At 38.5% G+C, this 15,759-nt stretch overlaps 1 protein-coding gene across 1 annotated transcript in view; it reads left to right on the top strand.

The window, feature by feature from the left end:
- The first annotated feature begins 6,576 nt into the window (after positions 1–6,576).
- The window catches only part of plcd3a (phospholipase C, delta 3a), a 30,103-nt gene continuing 20,920 nt past the window's right edge, over positions 6,577–15,759 (top strand). Inside the window, exons 1-2 of the mRNA XM_079391474.1 lie at positions 6,577–6,829; positions 11,699–11,866. Coding sequence (XP_079247600.1) covers positions 6,742–6,829; positions 11,699–11,866 — 256 coding nt within the window. The 5' untranslated portion in view covers positions 6,577–6,741. The remainder of the gene's footprint in view (positions 6,830–11,698; positions 11,867–15,759) is intronic.

Here is a 15,759-nt window from a genome sequence, read left to right as displayed (position 1 = left end):
CAACATTTTTACATGCCTCTGGCAAATCATTTATATACAGTGTAAACAAGATTGGACCAAGTATGGAGCCTTGGGGGACCCCTACTGGACATTCACAAAATGGGGACTTTGAATCATTAATACGAACACATTGCTTTCTACTGGACAGATATGATTTTATCCATTTGAGAGCTTGTTCAGAGAAATTGAAATATGTTAATTTGGATAAAAGAACTTCATGATTAACAGTATCAAAAGCTCGCTTTAGGTCTAGAAAAACAGCGCCAACATAAGAACTCGTATCTAGGTAGCCTTTAACCTTTTCCAGAAACAAACAGTTAGCTGTTTCTGTTGAGTGATGGGCCCTGAACCCAAATTGCATAGGGTGAAATGAATTATTGCTTTTATTAAGATGTTGAATCAATAATTTAGCTACCCATTTTTCAACTATTTTAGAAACAACAGGCAAAATACTGATTGGCCGATAATTGGCCATATCTGATCTATCACCTGATTTAAAAATGGGTGTAACCAGGGCTATCTTCCATGCTGATGGCACAATGGATTGTCTTAAGGACTGATTAATCAAATATGTAATGGGCTGTAAGAGAGTCTCTTTGTGCCTTTTTAAAAAATTTGTATCAAGGCCATAGATATCCATGGCCTTAGATTTTTTTAAGCCACTGATGGTATTTGCTACTTCTATTTCAGTTATTTCTTGTAGGTGGAAAATCAGCTGTGCATAATTAAGGGAGCAAATAGAACAGCTAGGCGAATTAAACAATTTAGTTATTTCATAAACAGAGTCTAAAAAGAAAATGTTTAATTCTGTAGATATAATGATCGGATTTGTAACTAATTCATTATTAATTTTCAACTCTAAATATTTATTGTTATAATTCTGTTTTCTACCAATCAGCTTGTTGATGGTTTGCCATATCTTCTTCCCATTTCCTCTTGCCTCTTCAATAGTATCAATGAAGAATCTGGCTTTAGCTTGTCTTAGCCTTTGTATTACTTTATTTCTTAGTGAGGTGAATTTTTGTCGGTCTGTTGTAAGACCTGTTTTTAAAAAATGTTTCAATAATTGATCTCTATCCTTCATAAGTTTCCAACACTCTTCATTTAGCCAGGGCAATGTATCCCCGCTTTTTTTTTTGGCTCCGCTTTCTGAGGTAAGGCCCCATAACTTTCTTAATTGTTGATGTAAATTGGTCACAGTCACTCTCCACATCACCTTTAGAGAGGACCCCATTCCATTCAATCTCTCTTAGTGTTACCCCAAGGTTTCCCTGTTGACTAATTGGGACTGATTCATATTTACATAGTGATGTGGCTGAGGAACGCAAACTATGTTTTTTTAGCTTCCTGGAAAAGAGAATGATATTGTGATCTGACAGACCCCTGTCACTAGATTATGGGTCTTAGTAATTCTTTCTGGTCTATTTGTGAATAATAAATCTATTTTAGTTTCAGACCGATTAGTTATTCTTCAATTTCTCAAAATTGAGATGTATACGTCATCTGAAAGCTGAATAAATGAGCTTTTCATTGATGTATGGTATAACAGGAGAAAATACCCTCAGAGTCTGCGAGAGCGAGGGTGCAAGACGACTCATCGGTTGATATTATGGTAACAGACCTTAGGTAGGAAAAGCAGTAGGAAAAGCACAACAGTAACAGTAGGAAAAGCACAGACCAGGAGAGCACCACAAGAAAAGTCGTAGTTATGGCAGCAGAAGCAAACCATACACTGCAGATTTGTGCCTGCAGATGGAGGAAAGTTACGTCATATCATGGGCTGAGGGTTCATCAGGGGAGGAGGAAGTGCTTGGGAAATCAGAGGCAGAGGCCTTGCATTGACCACCTTTTGTTAAGGGAGTCAAGTCAGTTGAGTGAAGCACAGTAACCGGATTTAAACCACAGTTTGCAGTGCCTCAGCACCACTGTCATGGAGGAGGTACCCTCAAGCACGGAGATGGTAACATCAGAGAATCTGACCCAACTTTCCAGACCTGCGATTGAGAGGAGGCTGGTCGGGCACAGATCACGCGTGAAATGGCCAGCTGCCGCCGACAAAACACAGTGGGAAGAAATTAACAGCGATTTGTCCTTGGCCTTAGAACAACTTAAAAGCACAGCGGAAAAGAAGTTAGAGAGTATGGGGGACATCATTCACCAGTATGGAGTAGAACGTTTTGGCGTACAAGAAGGGAAAGGTCAGAAAAAGTCTCCAACTGTGCCAATTTCCAGGAGGCAACAGGAGATTAAATGCCTTATTCAACAGAGGAGGCAACTTCGAAAGCAGTGGAAGAAAGTTGTGGAGGGGGAAAAGGAAGGCATTGAGGTGCTTCAAGTTGACATCAAGAACCGACTGGCAATTCTCCATAGAGCAGAAAATCTACGGAATCGTAGAAGGAAGAAAGAAAGATCTAGAACATTGTTCTATAAAGATCCCTTCAAGTTTCAAAAAAGTCTTTTTACAAGAGAGAAAAGTGGATATTTGAAGACAGCAAGGAAGGACCTGGAAGACCATCTAAGAAGGACGTACTCTGATCCAAGACGGCATGAACGGAAGACTATTCCATCAGACATCCTACCAATCAATCCACCAGTATACCAGATGGAGGTTGGTCCTCCGACTTGGAGAGAGGTGAAAGATGTAGTTCACCGGGCAAGGGCGGCATCAGCTCCAGGACCTAATGGAGTCCCATACAAAGTATATAAGAACACACCGGATGTCTTGAGGTGTCTTTGGAAGTTTATGAGGATAGTATGGCGAGGGAAGAAGGTCCCCAAAGTGTGGCGTAGGGCAGGAGGGGTTCTGATCCCAAAAGAGAAGACTGTGGAGAGTATTAGCCAGTTTCGGCCAATATCCCTACTAAATGTAGAGGGTAAAATCTTCTTCAGTGTTATTGCCAAAAGGATGTCCGAATACCTTCTAAGGAATAAGTACGTAGATACATCTACAGGTGCTGGTCATAAAATTAGAATATCATGAAAAAGTTGATTTATTTCAGTAATACCATTCAAAAAGTGAAACTTGTATATTAGATTCATTCATTACACACAGACTGATATATATCAAATGTTTATTTCCTTTAATTTTGATGATTATAACTGACAACTAATGAAAGTCCCAAATTCAGTATCTCAGAAAATTACAATATCAATTAAGACCAATGCAAAAAATGATTTTTAGAAATGTTGGCCAACTGAAAAGTATGAACATGAAAAGTATGAGCATGTACAGCACTCAATATTTAGTTGGGGCTCCTTTGGCCTGGATTACTGCAGCAATGTGGCGTGGCATGGAGTCGATCAGTCTGTGGCACTGCTCAGGTGTTATGAGAGCCCATGTTGCTCTGATAGTGGCCTTCAGCTCTTCTGAATTGTTGGGTCTGGCGTATTGCATCTTCCTCTTCACAATACCCCATAGGTTTTCTATGGGGTTAAGGTCAGGCGAGTTTGCTGGCCAATCAAGAACAGGGATACCATGGTCCTTAAACCAGGTACTGGTAGCTTTGGCAGTGTGTGCAGGTGCCAAGTCCTGTTGGAAAATGAAATCTGCATCTCCATAAAGTTGGTCAGCAGCAGGAAGCATGAAGTGATCTAAAACTTCCTGGTAGACGGCTGTGTTGACCTTGGACCTCAGAAAACACAATGGACCAACACCAGCAGATGACATGGCACCCCAAACCATCAATGACTGTGGAAACTTTACACTGGACCTCAAGCAACGTGGATTATGTGCCTCTCCTCTCTTCCTCCAGACTCTGGGACCTTGATTTCCAAAGGAAATACAAAATTTACTTTCATCAGAGAACATAACATTGGACCACTCAGCAGCAGTCCAGTCAAGACGCTTCTGACGCTGTCTCTTGTTCAAGAGTGGCTTGACACAAGGAATGCGACAGCTGAAACCCATGTCTTGCATACGTCTGTGCGTGGTGGTTCTTGAAGCACTGACTCCAGCTGCAGTCCACTCTTTGTGAATCTCCCACACATTTTTGAATGGGTTTTGTTTCACAATCCTCTCCAGGGTGCGGTTATCCCTATTGCTTGTACACTTTTTTCTACCACATCTTGTCCTTCCCTTCGCCTCTCTATTAATGTGCTTGGACACAGAGCTCTGTGAACAGCCAGCCTCTTTAGCAATGATCTTTTGTGTCTTGCCCTCCTTGAGCAAGGTGTCAATGGTTGTCTTTTGGACAACTGTCAAGTCAGCAGTCTTCCCCATGATCGTGTAGCCTAGAGATCTAGACTGAGAAACCATTTAAAGGCTTTTTTAGGTGTTGTGAGTTAATTAGCTGATTAGAGTGTGGCACCAGGTGTCTTCAATATTGAACATTTTCACAATATTCTAATTTTCTGAGATACTGAATTTGGGACTTTCATTAGTTGTCAGTTATAATCATCAAAATTAAAGGAAATAAACATTTGAAATATATCAGTCTGTGTGTAATGAATGAATCTAATATACAAGTTTCACTTTCTGAATGGTATTACTGAAATAAATCAACTTTTTCATGATATTCTAATTTTATGACCAGCACCTGTATACAGAAAGCAGGAGTCCCAGGGTTCTCTGGATGCCTTGAACACTCTAGTATGATTTGGCATCAGATTCAGACCGCAAGGGCAAAGAAGCAAGATCTCCATGTCGTTTTTCTGGATCTTGCAAATGCCTTTGGGTCAGTGCCCCATGAACTCCTGTGGGCTACCTTCACATTGTTTCATATTCCGGATACCATTACAACTTTGGTTAAATCCTATTTCCAAGATTTGCAGTTTTGCTTTACCACCGCTGATTTTACCACTTCTTGGCAATCTTTGGAGGTTGGCATCATGGAAGGAAGGGGAGGCCTCAGGCTAACAACAAAGCGGCCAGCTTGGAATGCAGCCACTGTAGCAGAATGGAGGAAATTAGTTGTGGAGGAAATACATCGGCAGGAGGAAGCAGTAAGGTGGGCCAAAGCAGTTTCCCTTGGTAAAGAGGGACAGTGGATGCGCTGGGAGAATGTGGAGAAGAGGAGGATCAGCTGGAAGGACTTGTGGAGTATGGAGGTGAAGCGAAGGGCTACTTATGATGTTCTTCCAACGCCTAGTAATCTTCATCAGTGGTTGGGTGAAGATCCAGGATGTGCTCTCTGTTCCAGGCCAGCTTCTCTCAAGCATATATTGACCGGGTGTAGAATTAGCCTTACTCAGGGTCGCTATACTTGGCGTCATAACCAAGTCCTTAGGAGCCTTGCAACCAGCTTGGAAAATAAATGTTTCCAATTCTACACAATCAACAGTAGTTGATGTGGTTCTCTGGTCTTCCTTTTTGAAGAGTCTTCATAATCAAACTCACTGTACCCTGGGAGGACTGCCGAAGCGCAACATAACGGATGGAAAACAGAAGTCCGTCCGGTGGAGGTGGGGTGCAGGGGGTTCGTTGCAGTGTCTACCACCAGACTGCTCAGAGACTTGGGCATTAGAGGTCAGAACCTGCGCCAAACCATTAAAACGATGTCTGAGGCAGCTGAGAGAAGCAGCCAGTGGCTGTGGATAAAGAGACAAGACTCCTGCTGGGCTCAGGCTTGATTGGGTGATCTGGGGACACACTGCGGGGACTTGATCACCCCCGTAGGGTCTTCCCCAGCCAAGGATGTCTAGTTATAATGGCCGAAACATCCAATGAAGCTTGGGGTATACTACTGAAGATGTGTCTCTCAGATTACCCAGCAGGGAAAGGAAGTTTAAGGAAATTCTGCTGTGTCAAGTATAATGTTAAAGTCAAGCACATTCTCTTGGTATGCGTTCACACTTAAGGGATGTATTACATCTTGTTCTGTGTTTCTGAAAATTGTTAGGATTAGGACAATATTTGGCCGAGATACAACTATTTGAAAATCTGGAAATATTGAGAAAATCGCCTTTAAAGTTGTCCAAATGAAGTTCTTAGTAATGCATATTACTAATCAAAAGTGAAGTTTTGATATATTTACGGTAAGAAATTTACTAAATATCTTCATGGAGCACGATCTTAACTTAATATCCAATGATTTTTGGCATAAAAGAAAAATCGAAAATGTTGACCTATGTAGTGTATTGTTGGCTATTGCTACAAATATACCCCAGCGACTTAAGACTGGCTTTGTGTTCCAGGGTCACATATTTAAATGTAATATTTTTTATTTTATTTTATTGTTTGATTTGATATAATTTAAATTCATTTATTTATTCCACGTCATTTCATTAGTACATCAGCAGATGGCAGCATTTACAGTGATATGTGAGAGAAATCCCACGCACAGCAGCACAAATCATGTTTTAAAACATTTGCTACTATGAATAAACCCAATAGGTGGAGTCCAGGGAAAGTTCATGGTCTGCATTCAGACAGCTTCCTTTCTTTGGTTTGAAACAAGTTTATATCCAAAGGCTATTTTTGTCACACCTGTTCATCAGCTAGGCAGACGAGTTCAAATATATAGGCTAAAAATAAAAGTAACAAACTAATTACACCACTGACTTCTCAATTCAGATAGTTTGCCGTGAAGCAGAGGCTGTGGCACAGTAAACGCGTCGCGAGTGTGAGTGAATGACCCCAGTTACGCGCTGCGCTTTCAGGCGACAGACAGCAGCGCTGCGATTCACACGCGCTGACCCAGACATTTAAACGCTCTCTTCTGGAGACTTTGTGTCTATTGATTATTGACATTTACCTCAAGACGGTTATAAGAAGTTCTGCCTGGAGCCGAAGGGATATTCAGCATGCTGGGGAGGAAGAAGAAAGCAGAGACAGTTCAGACTGAACCCAAAGCACTCGAGTCGAAAACCCACGATCCGCTACGGAGGCTTGGTGAGATCAATAGGCTACATATAAGGACAGAAATGTCTAATATATACCCTGAATGTTACTTTAAGTATGCATGCTTTCTTTACTTTCACAGAAAGTAAACTTAATCTCAGCCACTAACTTGTTTTCAACCCTAGAAGTTCAAATGAGTCAAATGAGCAGATTCAGTCATCCACACTAAATCAATAAAGACCTTTAATCTTTGACAAATGCTAATTTTGCGTAACATATGGATGTTTTGAGATATCTAGTATAATAACCCCTTGAGTTCCTCTGTGTTTTATTAACCCTTTATTGTTTAGGTGTCATTTTTGACCTGCTTTTGGTGAAGAATATGCTAATGCACATTATTTTAGCATTTGGACCTGGCTTTGTAATGTTTGAATAATTATAATTAGATATACAACAGTTAGAGCTGGTTTAATTGGTTGGTCCAAGAGTGCTTGACAGTGATGTGACATTTCACTGTTTGTATTACTCTGATATGTGAGCTGAAACAGAGCAGGGAGAAGTTGCTGTTGTTGTTGTTTTGGAAGTGATTTAGATGCAGAATTGTGTGATTTTTTTTTTATTTTTTTTTTGCCTCCAGTGGCCCTTTGATCAAGATAAAGTTAAGGCAAGTTAAAATGTATTCTTTAAAGTTGTTTTCCTGTTCCCTGCTTTCCTTTTCAACAACCTTTTCAAGATGTTTTGGACACAAGAACAAATTCTGTGTGAACAGCCCCCTAAGCTGGATGCTGCTACAATGTCTGGGATGGGTTGACATATTATTTTTTCGTGATTAGCATAACCCGCATATAACCACACTGCCAAACTCATAACCATGGACTGTTCTCGCACCATTATTATTTTCCCACTCATGTTTACCTCTCATCTCCGCCCTTCAGCAGCATGACTCCATCTGAGATCACCACCACCTACACCTATGACCCTTGCTTGTGCTGTCCACGTAAAAACCATTCTACATGTTTTCCTTTTAACATCAACATTTCTTTTATTTATTTTGCAATGGTGTGATATCTTAGCATGGAGCAAGCTGATATCTGAAACCAACACGTCATGTTAATATCAGCCTAGTTCTCAAATCAAACCAAAATAACTTTAGGCTTTTGAAATGAACCGCATGTAAGAAGGTGGAAAGATACAAGTATTTGAAAATATGTTAAATGGACGTCATTATGCCTGTATATACACAACAAATAATATACAGCATTCTTCAAGAACAATGGCTGATTTCCAAGATGTCATTGTTTCGCAGTACCAGTCTGTTATTGCAGCGCTTATATTGGTCTTTCTTTATATGTTTATCTCACCTCTGCCTGTTTTAGCTGGGTTTCTTCTGCATTTGATCATGAATGAGTTGAATGTTGTTGCTCTATTGAGTGCAAGATCCTCTGAGGACTTGTCTACATTCCCTGGCTTCTTCCCATAAGCACTGTGACTGCAGTTGCATGAGAAAGTTTAGCTTAAACTATTGCAAGTGGGCGATAACCCTGCTTCAGTTTAATTATCTCTATTAATGTTGTGCTCATGTGTATTATTTTCCATGACAACCTATGCAGAATTAATTATTTTTATCAAGTCTTGTTCCATGACTACTGTAGTGCTGCTGGTTTATCTCTGCCATGGCTACTGCCGTCAATAGATGTGCTATAAGTGTATTACTCACATTTATTGCTCTTGTAAAATGATGTTAGGTGGCTTGTATGAAGAGGCTGTGCAAGTTGGTGCTCTTCATTGGTGTGATTTAATGTTACTTTGTCAGTACTTCAAAATACAGCACTCCAGTGGGAATAATCTAGAGTTGTTGTTTTTTTGCTAAGCTAAATTGCTTGCAGGTTGCTCTAGTTGGTTTACTGTTCTTGTGCTTCTGCTAAATGACAAAGTAATGAGAGAGAACAAGTCATCCGTGCAATGGTGCCCACATTTATTCTAAATATAGATATGCTCACTATGGGCAATATGCACCTCAGGTGAACTGTTGGTAACTCTAGGAGTGGTAATTTTCATTTTGCATGACCAGTTATTCTCCCTCTTACTTTACCGTAAAATGAACCTCTTACTTTACCGTAAAATGAAATGTCCTGTTTTCAGTACTGTTTCATTATGATTTCAAAGTAAGTGACTACGGTTAGGTGTTGCAGGCTACTGTTACATCTAGTTTGCGCAGCGCTTAAAAGTTTATACCAGACATTTTCACAGAACAAAATGCTCGAAATTCTTAAGAAAGAAGCTTTCAGAGGCTTTTTGTTTCTTGAAGATTCATATTTATGACATCACAGCCATGAGCCATTTTTTCAGCTTGCATGGTTTCAGTAATTTCAGGTTCCCTTAGAGGAGCACTCAGCAATGTTTTAATTATGTTGAGAAGTGAGTGAAATTCAGCTGGTCATGTGATTTCCACATGACGGCCACCACGAGGCAACCAATTCCATGTCAAATGTTTTGTCTTATTTTGTCTCAGTTTAAGTTTTTTCATCTAATATTTATATTTCAGTTGAGCTTAAGTGAATTAACATTTGTAAATAGTTTTAATTAACAATAACAGCATTACTGAAGACTTGCATTGGAGTCTTCTTATGTGGGTGGGCATATTTATCAAAGTACCAGTAATTTGTAGTTTTGAGAATGAAGGAAAAATACTGAGTGCTTCTTTTTACCTCAAATCATATATTTCTCAGTCTTCTTCATTGTACATGATTTAGTTTAGTTTAGTTTGTGGTAGCATTTCATTGCCATGTTTCCAGTAGCTTTGTCTCTGTACTCTGGCAAAATACCAAAAACTCTCTCTCCCTCCCTCTGTCCGCTTTTCCCCCTGACGTCTATGCTCTCTTTCACTTACACACGCTTGTCAGAGACACTTTATCAGGGTCTTTACATTCTGGTTGCTGTGGTGAGGGTCTCTTTGCTGCAAACACTCTTGGCTGTTCAGCAGGAAGAGTTGAGGGAGTTTTTGCTGCCTCTCTCTTCTCATTTCTCTTTTGTTGATTGCCAACTTTTTTGTATTATTTAATTCTAGGCCCATTATTGTCACTCCACTTTTTCTCTATAATGTAGTTATTTTATTCTGAAGTCACATGAAAAGTATTAAAAATAAATGAATAAAAAGAAAGCAATGTTTTATGATATTTCAGAGAGCTGATGAAGAGAAGAGGTTTTGAAGTAGTGCTGACTGGAGAAAATCTCCATGCTGTGAAAGAATGCAGAGCAGCTGTTTCACTGTGAGCATGACCTCTATCTTTTTTTCAGGTCCTTTTGAGTCGAATTAAAGCCCTAGCAGAGAATTGGGGTGAATTCACTAAATGGTTAGACCACATTTCCATACGGTATTTCAATGCAAAACTTCTTTTTTGTTTTTTTCTTTTTTGCCTGCAATCCAGTTAAATCAAGTGCTAAATGCACTAAAGCAGCGCTGAACTTTATTTAAATTAAATCATGGCTGCAGATTGTGGCTTATTCATATAACTTAGTGCTATTTGCTGAATTATTATGGTTTAAGCAAATATTTAGCCTAAATTAAAAAGACAGGTACACTACCATTCGAAAGTCTAGGGTCAGTAAGGTTTTTATTTAAAAAATAATAATAATATTTCTATTCAGCAAGGACACATCAAACAGATTAAAAGTAATGTTATAAAATATTTATTTTTAAAATTCAAATTAAGTTTAAAATTTCTATCCATCAAAGAATGCTAAAAACAATTCCACAAAAATATTAAGCAGCAGAACTTTTTTCAACATTGTTTTATGAGCAGCAATTCATAATTATTTCATCATAAATAAATTGCATTTGAAAATATTTAGTTATTTTAAATAGTTATTATAAATTGTAATATTTCATGTATTAACATTTTAATATTCTTCATCAAATTAATGCAGCCTTAGTGAGCAAAATAAACATATTTTATTATTAAAATATTCCAAATATATAGCATACATTTGTTAGCGTACATTTGTGTGCATTTCCTATTGGTCATGATGGTAGTAATCCATATCTTGTTCAAGCTAATCAAAGGAGCTTTACACTATACTATACTAAGTTAGCAGGATAATCTGTTAGGTTGCTAACTGAAGTTAGCAAGATTTGACCTGATTTGCATGAATTTGCGCTAAAACAAAATAGTGTTTCTAAGAAAGCAACACTTTCAACAAGCGCAATTCATTCCTCCCTCATCCTGTTTTTTTTTCTTTTTCACCTCAGCCTATTGTAAAACAGCACCGCACTGCACAGCCAGGCTTAACTTAGCTGTGAAAAGTCTATAAAGGGCTCAGTGTGCGCTACTGGCAATTTTGCAATCTTTGCTCTCAGTGAATAGTCTTTTTTCAAGCTTGAGCAAGCCACTTTAATCTGGGAAACAAACATATGTTGATGATTAAGAATGAAAAAATGACAAAAACATAGAAGAAATTATTTTCCTATTGTTGTTATTCGGTATCCTGTTATACGTGCAGTCATTGCTGCTGACGTGGCCACACAGATATTGGTGTCTTACATCACTGTGGGATGACATCATCCCTCATGTTTGTGACTGTAGCTTCTGACCTTCCAGTGCTCTCATGCCTCGTGTGCACTTATATATTTATTTTGGAAGATGCCTGAGTAATGGGTTGATTTTGGTCCGTGCTTTGGATGAAATATTAAAACTGTTTATGACTCAGTGCCGGGAAGTGTTAGTCTCTGGCACATATAACTTTGTGAATGTGAGAACAACCTTGGGACGGCACATTATGAGTGAATTATAGCATGTGTACCTCTTAGAGACTTGACGCTTCAGATTTACAGGATGCAGCAGGTGTGTTGGACAGACTGGAAAACATTTAGAAAGAACAGGAGGTGCTCATATTTTAAAATGATGCATGTGTGTGTCATAGGTGTGCTGGACGATGAAGATGTGCGGCTGATGCTGCAGGGGTCAAAGATGATGAAGGTTCGATCTCAGCGTTGGCGGAAGGACAGGAGCCTGAAGCTTCTGGAGGACTGTGTGACGGTGTGGTGTGAGTCCAACAAAACCTCCCGCAAAGGCAAAAGACAGCAGACCTGTGAGTATATCATCTGTGACTGAACTACATCCAAAAATTGTGAGTTTATAAATTATGTGGCAAGATGAGCAAGGGTCAGTTCAGTAAGTGCTCTCAGCTGAGGGCTTTTTAACAAGATTTTTTGTTTCTACATTTTGAGTTTACCTCCCTACATCTCTACAATGGATCATTTTTTTGTTTCATATGAATCACACAGAAACAAAATGCAGTTTGGTATAGTTGGGATAAAGTTCAGTAAAGATAGCATTCTTCACAAGGTTTTGTCTAATGAACTTTTCTATTTTCATGTTGAAAGAGAGGGTGGTCGTGTTGACTGTTAAAGGGATAGTTCTGTCAGTAATTACTCACCCTCATGTTGTTCCAAAACCATAAGACATTTGTTCATCTTCATTGAACACAAATTAAGACATTTTTGATTAAATCCAATAGCTTCTGACCCTCCATAGACAGCAAAAAAACGGACACTTTTAAGGCCCAGAAAGGTAGTAAGGACATCATTAAAATAGTCCATGTTACATCAGTGGTTCAACCGTAATTTTATGAGACTACGAGAATACTTTTTGTGCGCAAAGAAAACGAAACATATGAAACTGTTTGTTCGGTACACTCTCTGTTAGACTAGCTGGGACAATATTTAGGGGAATATTGTTAGATAAGTGATTTGAAAGTCATATACATTTACTAGTATGTGTGTTCACGTGGTAGTAAATCTTTATTCAAACGAAAAAGATTCGACTCAGCTGCAGTTGATGAGATGGCCTCTCTCTGTTTCTGTCTTGTGTTGCGTCACACTGGCTTCAGGAATGCAGGCTCAGCTGCTCCTGTCCAATCCCAGCATGCCCCTCACAGCTCACGGACTGCCACACACTTGAGGGAATAAACATAGTCATAAGTGTTTGTGCGTGTGACGTTTACATAATGCACCACTTCATCCCTTTGTTATTTTGGCTATTTATTAAGGTAGATAAAGTTAGAAGACACATGGTTATGGCATGAGGTCAAATAGCCTGCACTAAATGATGCCGGTCTGTGTAGGAGATGAGTCTGTGCAGGTGTCATTTTGCTGGCAGAAGGAGCTCCTCATGCAGGGCTGGATCTCTGGAGAGTTCATGCTCCTGTGACTCTATACAGCGGGCATTAGTGAGGAATGCCAGTGGCGTAAGAAACGCCCATTCACTGCACATGTCTCTGCACATGCACACTGTTAAAATTAACACGCTTCTTCTCCATATACACAAGAATTATGAATGCATGTTTGTCAGTGTTTGGAAGTGGGCAGAGAGTCTTTGCCATTTAAAAGAGCATGTGTTTGTGTTGCCCTGCAGTCTCTGCATGTCTATAGCAATAAAATTAATTGTAACCATAATTAACCGTAATTGGTTAAACGGTTGGCTGTCCAAAGCCTCTGCTTGGCAATCAAGTGGGTTTATATGGGTGTGCGTGTGTGTGTTTTAGGAGTACATTGTGAAAATTTTTGGCACTTTGTTGCACAGGTCATAAATTACAAGAGCCAAATTAATTCTCACACACGTCTGTCATCACAGACTGACTACGTTTACATGGACATCAATACTCCAATTTTAATACGATTAAGTCAATACTCTGATTAAGAGTCTACCATGTAAACAGAGATTTCTGATTACCTTAATCCGGTTAAAGTCATAATCGAAGTAAACACAAATCGAATTATGACATGTGGAGTATTCCAATTTTAGTCGCATTATTGAAGTGCAATACAGACATATAAACACCTTAATCAAACTATTACCATCATGTAGGACTTTTCGCCGCATTTTGCGACAGGATACACACATGGCAGTGGTCAACCATTTGATGGCAAATAAAAGAGCTTCAACACCGCCGTCATCTGTATGCACGTACAAATAATTAACTGCACTTGAAGCTTTCATAAGATTAACAATGAAACACCCAAAACTGTATATGGCATCATCACGAAGACAAACTATATGTAGACGTGAAATTTTGCGTGAAAAAATAAATGCGTGAAATTTTGGTTTGGACGTTGGATGGCGTCGCGTGGTGACGTAATGACGTGTGCCATTAATCAATCTATGTACTATAACATGTTAAAGATGAGATATGGTATATAATTCCAAATCTTATTTTTGAAAAAGTTGGAGGCATAGAGTTTCTTTTGAAGTGTGTCTGACTTTGAGGTCAACAAACTCCCCATTAAGTTATCAAATTTTCATAGACAGGCTCTTTTATATTGGATTCTTATATACAAGCATAATTTTTCTCCCAATAGACATATAATTTGGAATAATAAATATGTTAAATATAAGAACAAATCAATTTGCTATACTAATTGGGTTAAAAATTATATTCTAATGGTCTCACAGTTGATAAATGATGAAGGATATTTACTTACATATACTGAATTTTTATAGAAATTTGGTATTCCAATACCTCTGCGTGAATATTGTATTGTAATTGATGCAATTCCAGCAGGATTTGTGAGGCTTTTAAAGGGCCTCAGTGAATCTAAACAATCAACATTTAAAAAAGAGATCTTATTAAACGGTATTGATATCAAAGATAGAAAATGTAATAATACATTTTTTAGATGTTTGATATATTGCCCTGCAACATTTCAATGTAAGTACTTCTGAAATAATCATTTTGAGAATATCAACTGGAAATTGATTTGAACGTATAATAACGAATTCTGTGTCACAAATAAAGTTAATGAAGTTTACTTTTTAAATTATACATATAATTTATCCAACTAACCAGTTTCTCAAGATATACAGAGCTGGGGCCTGTACCATGATGGTAGATGAACAAATTCAGAGTTATAGGATAAGTTTTGAGTTGACAAATCCAAACCACTCCAATCTGGCTTTGTCGGTACCATGAAGCTGATCATCAACTTTCTCTGTCAACTCAGGCTTAATCCTGAGTTAATGGAGCGCGTGCACATGAATGTGTGACATCAGCGGCGAACAGCCAATCACACCACAGCGCAAGTGTGATTTACTTCTCGCGAGAGCCAGCGAGATTCAGAACTATTTTGTTAAAGGTTAAGAGATTAAAGAATATGAGGAATTTAAACGCATTTCCACTGAAGTACTTGTCCATGAAAGAGGACAAATAAAGGAAATTATCTTGCTCTATAAGTGCAGTCACAAGTTAAACTTGTGAAGTTAGTTTATATAGTTGATAATATATAGTGATAGAGACTCAAACATGTAAGGTCACATTTTAAAGCATTATCTATTGATTCTACCACTTATTTATATTACATATGATCTGTATATATTAATATTTATTTAAAATGAATGCTTTATAATAATTGTTAAACTAAAGGTGCTTGTGTGTAATGGAGTAATAATAATATAAATCTTATAATAATTATATAAATCATACGTAAATTGTAATTATCAGTGAAGCCAGACAATTTTGTTGTATCTTTTTTACGGTACTTCATAGTGACCTTTAATTTGTAGAAAGAGAAACTGGGGGAGTGACTTTTTTTTGTGTCATACATGTGTCACTTTGCTCACATCTGATTGGTCCAATTTCAGTTTGCAATCTCTAACTCAGAACATAACCTGCCCCAGAGCAGGTTAGCCGTGGAGTGTAAGTTACTATGGCAATGAACTCAGCTAAAAGCCAAGCCACCTTCATGGTATCTAAAACCCAGGATTGGTGCAAACTAAACTGAAATTTACCTGGCTAGCCAGCTAATCCGGCTTCATGGTACAGGCCCCTGATCTCTCTGAATGTTGTGTTTTTTGTGGAACGGATGTAGATGTCACGGTTTGGTTTCTGTTTAGTTCCCTGTTTTGCCCATATTTGGTTTTCCCAGTCACTAGTTAATTATCTATCATCCCCATCACCTGTGTTTGATTAATTATCTCGTTTGTGCC

Source organism: Barbus barbus (genome assembly GCF_936440315.1).
Source record: "Barbus barbus genome assembly, chromosome: 3".
Lineage (NCBI taxonomy): Eukaryota > Metazoa > Chordata > Actinopteri > Cypriniformes > Cyprinidae > Barbus > Barbus barbus.
The sequence above is the reverse complement of the archived record's forward strand: the minus strand, read 5'-3'. Positions and strand labels throughout refer to the sequence as shown.